Source organism: Adelges cooleyi, unplaced genomic scaffold (genome assembly GCF_023614345.1).
Source record: "Adelges cooleyi isolate 19-005CV unplaced genomic scaffold, UGA_ACOO_1.1 ACOO_flye_CR_arks_rails_tigmint_CR_PRNA_384, whole genome shotgun sequence".
NCBI classification, from domain to species: domain Eukaryota; kingdom Metazoa; phylum Arthropoda; class Insecta; order Hemiptera; family Adelgidae; genus Adelges; species Adelges cooleyi.
In genome coordinates this window covers 334,056-342,240 of record NW_026096061.1, presented here as the reverse complement: position 1 = coordinate 342,240, position 8,185 = coordinate 334,056, and the positions used below count along the sequence as shown (strand labels likewise).

At 28.0% G+C, this 8,185-nt stretch overlaps 1 protein-coding gene across 1 annotated transcript; it reads left to right on the top strand.

Annotated features, from left to right (window-relative positions):
• Positions 1-1,520: 1,520 nt before the first annotated feature.
• Positions 1,521-7,627, top strand: LOC126841489 (uncharacterized). The gene is made up of 12 exons (XM_050577997.1): positions 1,521-1,605; positions 2,819-2,885; positions 2,966-2,995; positions 3,086-3,148; positions 5,410-5,469; positions 5,726-5,755; positions 5,973-6,002; positions 6,090-6,113; positions 6,275-6,325; positions 6,631-6,660; positions 6,819-6,902; positions 7,216-7,627. Exons 2-12 carry the CDS (start codon positions 2,825-2,827, stop codon positions 7,554-7,556), a joined length of 804 nt encoding a protein of 267 aa, XP_050433954.1. The 5' UTR covers positions 1,521-1,605; positions 2,819-2,824; the 3' UTR covers positions 7,557-7,627.
• Positions 7,628-8,185: the final 558 nt, after the last annotated feature.

Genomic DNA, 8,185 nt, shown 5'->3' with positions numbered 1-8,185 from the left:
AATATTTTATGAGAAATTATAATAATAATACAAAACATCTTGTTAAAATATATTTATATTTATTTTTTTTTAAATAATAATTTTGTTACAACTTTACTTTTGTTAGCCACCTTATCGATTATTTCATCCGAGTCTACGCCGTTTAACAACCTTTTCTCGATACACATAATCATACAAATGTCTAATAAAAGTCTTTTGACGAGGTGCTCCTTTGTGTGATTTAATATATTTCAGATGACCTCAAGAACATTCACCTCTTTAAATTGTGTTGTATGTAAATATTTAACTCTAATTCAATCTAAATGAATTTGTAGAGCAATTTTATAATAGAGTTGTGAAAATAACAATAATTTATAAATTTAGCTATATCTACATAGTGAATTAATTTTATTATACAGATAAAAAACCAATACGATTAGGGTTGATCGCCTGTCTATAAAAATGTATTGTTATTTTTACATTAGTTAATAAAATATTTAAATCATTTTCAGTACCTGTAGATTATTGGTTCACTCACACATAGCAACCTGGGAATTGACTACGGTCAAATTTTAATTCCCCCTTTTTTCGGGGGGTTTCCCTAATAAAAAAAAAGGTTTAACACAGATTTTTGAGAAAATTGTATATGTCAAAGCCCCATTCGGTAAAATTGTCAGAGCTTCATCCATAAAACTTTGCTTGGAAAAATGAAATCAAGAAAAAATGTCTATCCCTTCTAGGAGAAAGGGCTTATGATATATTTTTTTGGTTTGTCATTAGTTATCGCTTGTACTGTGTTTAAAGAATATTCCATACAAACTTGGAATTATTTCTACTGTTTTAAAAAAAATTTATGGAGTGCCGTAATTTTATGTTGAAAAATATGTAAAAAAAATTTTTCTCGGTTTTGAAGGGGTAACGTTGAATTTTTGGTCCATTCGAGTACGTTACAGGTAAAATTTTTTTTGATCTGTACAGTTGCCACATGTAGAAACCGGTTCAGCGGTTTAAAATATATCGTGGGCACAGACACAAAAAAAACACAACATTGTAAATGCAATGTTTGGTAAAGATCTAGAAGCGAGGTTATAAACGAGTTGGTTCAAAATATGACCATTGAGTTTAGAGTGAAACCTTGCATAGTGGATTATGGAAGTTTCGTGAACTGTTTTGGCGTTATTAATTATTGCCGAAAATTATTTGTCACTTTTAATTAACTATAATACAACATACAATGTACGTTATTAAAATGTTAGTATTCCAATATCGTTTAAGTTGTTTTAAACTTACATAGGTGTAACCGTTGAAACACTTTTTGTAAAATCAAGATACAATTTTCAAAAAAAAATCTATTCTGTCAATAATATATTTTTTCCATTTAAGTGTTTTTCGTAGAAAACCTTAACTAAAATCCGCTTTAATGTAACGTATGTTCAAGATAAAACATAATAAAAACAAAAAATGACCCAGTTGTGTAAACATTATATTTACACCGCAATAACCTATTTGGATTGTGATTTTTCGGTCTAAGTATAAGCCCATCTAAGTCACGAAGAGAATACTTAGTTTTAAAAGCTAATCAAGTCGATTATTGTCCAAGAACGTCTTACCAACTTCACAATTTAAGTAAGTGATTCTATCATACTCTAATAATTGTAATTACGCTTACATCAAGAAGGCAAGAGCCTAATGATCGAAAAGTTCTAGAGTAAAAAAAAACAATAATAAGGATTTTTTATTGCTACATATTTTTTCATCGATTATTAATCATAATTTTACACAATTCACACTTAAGAGAGAGAATTATATAATCGATATATAACTTATTTGTTATTTGGCTAGTTGTGTACTAAAAGGCGTGTAGTCAAAATGCCATGTTCAGCAAAATTATTTAGATTTTCAATTACCTATAACTAAAAATGTTTCAACAGTACAAAGATGAAAAAAATATAACTTTGTAAAGTACTAAATTTTGCATATTATACGAGGAAAGATTTGTTTTTAACATTTTTCTGTAATTCCCAAATAAAAAATCCCAAAATTTAAAACAAATTTTGTTTTACTTTGAGTTAATTATTAAGGTAAATTTTCGTTTTTTTTTTAAACTGCTTTTTCTACACTGCAAACTACATAGTTTATTTTATATCAAACAATTGAACAAAAAAATTAACTATAAAACAACAATTCATAAAAAATTATATCTATATAAGAGCTAAATCATTTTGCGGAATATTCCTTTTTTGACTTAGACGAAATATTTCTATAACTTTATTATCAAGACGTTACTTTTGTGAGGTATTCTAAAAACTATTTATACAATTTTATTTTTCGCTACATCTTAGTGCACCAACTATTTGAAAAGATATTTTAATTTTTTATAACGGTAATACATTTAATTCTAAGGATATTTTTTTAAAACCGATATGACATTCTCTCTAAAATTTTATCTTCTTTCCACTATAAACTAATGAATAGTTTTGCTTTAAATCCATTATAGGTTGACTAAGAAGCATTGTGCGTAATTAAGTTTAGACGCTTGAAATTCAAGTTTTAACAGTTAACAGAGACTTATTTTTGTCCATCTTCAATGTAGTGAAATAACTGTAATTTTAGCCAAATAAAGTACCATTAAAATTAGATTTTTATTTTGCTATACGAAAAAATCAGTTAGCGGTCTAAGAAATTTTGTGGGTCAAGGAAAATATTTATAAAAATAAATTTATACATATTTATTATATTAAAAGTGTCTGCCAAAACCATAACAGTCTCATGACTCATCTCTGCACCAGAGGAAACTGACACTAATATAAATTTGTTTGATGTTTATTATTGTTTACAGATTAAAATGAAACACTTCTGTTTTTTAATATCTTTATTCTTCGTGAATATTTTGGCAAATGATCTATGTAATTATTTTATTTTCACAGTTACCAACTTAAGGAAGTTAAAATTTAAAAAAAAAATTTATATATCACTTTTTTTACAGCGGATTATAAGGAGAGTGTTTATAATATAAGTCAGTGACATTTGTATTTTATAAATAAATGTTATTTAAGCTTTTAAAACCCACTGTTATTATACATATTTGTTTAATTATGTATCACAGATGATCTCATCAGGCGAGCTCATTATAAGAATGATGTGACTGTAGGAGATAGATCTGGAGCAAGTAAGATATTTTAATTAAAATAATATCTTCTTTGGCTTTTCAAAGTTCATTAACGCCCATTACTGCAACAAATACCTGCTTCCATTCATCCATATCCTGTGCTATTGCTTCCCCATGCGAATTCCAATTTCCAATAGATTCTTTTCGACTTTGTCTATCCCCATTTGTTTTTGTCTGCCTAGTGGTCTTTTTCCTTTGGGTTTCTATTTATGTATCGCTTTCTATATCGCAGTACTAGTTCTGTATCAGGCTGTTTGAATAGTTGCCACAATTCTATATTGCTTCTTTCCTCATATTGTTGAGTTATAGTATACTTTTTCGGCCTTATATTCTCCTTAGTATTTTTCTTTCAAGGATTGCTATTTTTTCTTTACCTCCTTAGGTTTTAGACCAAGTCTCGCACGTACACAGAATAACTGGTGTAATAACTACATTGTATAATGTGGTTTTTGATATGAATATATTCGCTATACTGTAATAGCACTTATTTGCTGCAGTTGTTCTTATTTTAGTTTCTTCATGGTTATTATTTGTGCTAATAATTGTAACGCCCTGATATTTGAAACTACGACTGTTTCAAATTTATAATATTTAACTTTTAGATGATCTCCGTGATCATTTCGTCTAGATATAACTATGTATTTAGTCTTTAATTCATTTCTTTGTAGTCCAATGTCTTTACTATTTTTTATTAGATTTTCGGTACCAGTTTGTACTTTTTGACTATCTGACCCTAGAATGATAATATCATCTGCGTATGCTAGTATTCCGCACTGTCTTTCATTGTCATCCAAATTTAATCCTCCATATTTTTTCTATGTTTCCTGAATGGCCGTTTCTAGTAGTGGTGGGACTATTCGAATAAAAAAAATTGGAATATTCGAATACTTTATTCACACGAATATTCGTTATTCGAATAACGAATATTCGAATGTTTTATTCGAATAATCGATAGGTTATTCGAATATTCGATCTGATTTTTCGAATATTTGAATATTTTATCATTTTCTTTGCAGGATTAATTAGACTAAAAAAAAATAATAATTAAGAGACAAGTAAGGTGTTCTTGATCTATTTTTAATAATTTTTTAACAGAATAAATATAATTATAACGAACTATTCTTTTGATAAAATAAATATTATTACTTATTACAAAAAATAAGATTTTAACAATTTATATAGATATATAATTATAAAAAAACATCAATTTGACAAAATAATCGAAAATTCGACTATTCGAATTATTTGATTACTATTCGAATTATTCGATTACTATTCGAATATTCGAATTATTTTCATACGAATAGTGTTATTCGATTATTCGAATAATTCAAATATTAGAAAAATTCGATTCGAGGTCTCAGCTCTAGTTTCTAGTGATATATTAAAGAGTACGGGTGACAAGGTGTCTTCCTGACAAAGTCTAGTTTTGACTTCAAATTAATCTGATAAGAGTTGAATTTGACTTTACATCACGTTTTATTCATACATATTTTAATCATTCTTACTGTTTTAGCGGATGTCCCAAAGGTTATTAGTACATTCATACAAATCTTTTTAAATATGCTAAATATTCTTTGTTAACAATAAATCCTACTCCTTTTTCATGCTTTAGTCCACCGGTATAAAGAAACAGCAAATTTCTTAGATTTCACATTTCCTTCTCCTTTCCATCAAAATTCTTGCGGTTATAGAAATTCCGTAATCCTCCAAAATATATTCTACAACTGTCACGTATAGCGAACGCACATTCTAGGTTCAAAAATTAAACTTTTCCAAATAATTTTTTATCCGAGGTTAGCCTCACGTCAAATCCCCATGGATAGAGGACCCAATATGTTGAGGAATTTTTCCCTTCTCCTTGCTGGAATCGTTCGCTTGGAACTTTCCACCAGCAAGGGGCTGTTACAATACCTTAGTACCGGATGATGAGAGCGCCAATTTCCCTACGCCATAGCTTAGAGCCCCGGGTTCCCTACACCCGTAAAACAGAGTGTTCTCCTAAGGGAATTTAAAATAATATACTAACTTAATATAATATATATATATATATATATATGTTTTGTTCTATGTAGTTCAGAAAAGTGCTCCAGGAATGCAGAACAGTGTTTAGAGCATATATTTTAATGTAGCGATTTCTAATAACCTAATCTAGAGAGTAGCGTTAAGTTAAATGGCTATTTCATGGTTTAATATTATTCCAATAATTTGCATTTTACTTAATTTGATTTGATTTTAATATCTTCATTTGTTTATTCTAGATGGATTGGAGCATATAATTGAATTAATGATTGATGATGACCATATTTACAAGGATTTCCGTAACCATTATTAAAATAATCATAAAACTACAAAAAGATAAAAGTAGAAAAAATTACTGGAAAAAAATATAAAAACTGCATCTTCAAAATCTGCATCGATTCAGCCATTATATTTGCAAAGATTTCCTAATCTATTTAATATAGTTTTTTTTCTACTTTGACCTTTGTCTTCTAGTATATAATTATATTATAATGTAATATTTAAAAAAAAACAAATAAAATCCAATATTATTAATTTATGTAATGTCAATTTCAGGCAAAATTAATTGTTTGATCGCTGTACCGGGTAAAAGTTTTTAATACATTTTATGAAAATATTTTCAATATTTCATTACTATTGAATTTTCCAAAGTAATTCCCATCGTATAGAATAATATACAGTGGAGTATATTTCTTCCAAATTACTAATACACCTGTTTTTTCTACCTTGGCTTCGTATTCCTGTTTATAATATAATAGAAAATTAAATGCAATAACATTAACTAATGTAGTGTTAATTTCAGAACGTCCGAAAATGATCCGTAAAGTACTGGGTAATAATTATTGTTGCACATTATGGAAGGGTTTCCACTTAGTTGTTTGATACATTTATGCACAAAATATTTTTGTTTTCATTTCAGGACCTCACTCTAACATATTGAAAAGTAAAACACATTTTAGTATTGCACATTTATTATACTTATTGGATATTTATTACTCACAAGTACTTTGAGAATAATCGTATATATCTACAAATACCAATATAACATTTCAATCATAAAAAATATGTAGGTACATTAAAAATATATTTTGTTTTAAATTTTAGATGCCACGTTTTTCCATGAAAAAATGCTAACAGAAATGGCATCTATATTAGGTAATTATAAAATAAAATAAAAATAATAGTTACTCTTACTTATAAATTTGAAAAAAATCTTGATTTATAACTTGGTCATAAATGTATGTGTGTTTTATGATTAAACTTCTAAGAATCATTCGACATTTTAATGTAAAACGTTTACTCAAACGTCTCTATTAGAAATGAATTCACATTTACACAATAATTTGCATTGATTAATTGGTCTAATTAATCTCAGTTCTAGAGTGGCTGTAATTTATAATATATATTAACCGAGTTTTATTTACTTCATAATGATTTCATGTTTGATATATTTGTTACAGGAATTCAATTGTATGGAGTAAGATACCAATGTAATTACGAATTTTTTAAAGTCGAATATACCCTTAAAAGCCTGTTAAAGAGTTGATATTTTCTTTATTTTATAGCAACTAAAATATTATTTATTTTTTATTATTTCTTCGCAAATTGGTCATTTAATACTTTTCTCATAATTTTATTATTTTCGTAGTTTGGGGAAAATTGAAAACCCTTGGAGACAATAGAAGAGAACTTGTTGTTCCAGCTTTAAAACAAATAATCTTACGTGTTCTTGGTAAATATCTTTATGTTGTCGTATGGTTTTTGATCTTACATTGATATAAATAATTTTTAAGATATATTTAATTAGGAACAAGAATACAACTGATATTAATTTTAACAATTAACCGAACTTGTTATGACTACTAACACATAAATGCATGTAATACAAATAGTATGGCTGTACAATACGAACACCTTGCTTATTGTATTATTTTTTTTATGACTTCATACTAACAAATAAAATAGTTGGGTCCTGTACCATAAAGAATAGTAGTAACTAGTAATCTAACTTTAGCAAATTAAGAAAAAATATTCATATTTTTTAGATGGTGGACCCTCTGTATTACGGGTGTGTCGTTTGATGGGTTTATACTTGAGTACACAATTTCCAAATTCATACATAAAAAAAATTCAGATTGACCCGACTGATGGTACTTGTATCCTAGGGGATAGAAAAAATACCAACTGGAGATACGGAAAAATTGATGAAGAATGGTCGCAAATAAGCTTAGAGGACATAAACGTACCAGTACAATCAGTTAAGGAACAGTTACAACTTGGATTTCCACAAGTTTTACACTCATCAGACGAAAGCGAAAACTCCTTAGAAGAAGATAATAATTATTACGCATCGAGATCATCTATATGGCCTTTTCACCGTGGCTAGAGACAAATGCTGTAGGCACCGATTCTTATTCTTCGCTTTTTGTAAAACTGCTTTGGCACTCGCCGTTTGTAAACTTGCTATTAGTTCTTGTGCATTATTAAAACCGTAATTGATTGCACAAAAACCTGTGTTACAAATTTAATATATTTTGTTTCCTAAAAATATGGTGGCAGTCGATAACGACGCCACGCGTTCACCACACGAGTAACAAAATTTGTACTAATTTAAATTTAAAAACAACGATAATAATAAATTTAAAAAGCCAGTACAATGGGACGGGTATGTCACAGGTACACAAAAATTATTATACCTGAAAATGATAAAATAACCTTTAAATAAACGCTTCGATTCGAATCTGTAGATAGTAGATATAAACAAGTACGGTCCAAACCAAGCACAGTAAGAAAGTATTAAACGTAAGTGAGTAAGTAAGGGCGGTGCAGTATTCACAGATAAAAATACAAATATCATTTAAATACATTGTAAATAATGACAATTGTGTACTATTACTTAAAAATTAATTTTTAGTACTAGGGTGTATACGATTAGGAGTGATTATCATTTGTCTGTCTTTAAAAATGTATTGCCGTACAAAATGTTAACTGTTTATTCACTCACACATAGCAACC

Coding starts and splice junctions, on each gene's coding strand:
- LOC126841489 (XM_050577997.1), top strand. CDS start 2,825: ATGAAACACTTCTGTTTTTTAATATCTTTATTCTTCGTGAATATTTTG. Junction 3,149..5,409: donor AGGAGATAGATCTGGAGCAA/GTAAGATATTTT, acceptor TGTTTATTCTAG/ATGGATTGGAGCATATAATT. Junction 5,756..5,972: donor TTGTTTGATCGCTGTACCGG/GTAAAAGTTTTT, acceptor TGTTAATTTCAG/AACGTCCGAAAATGATCCGT.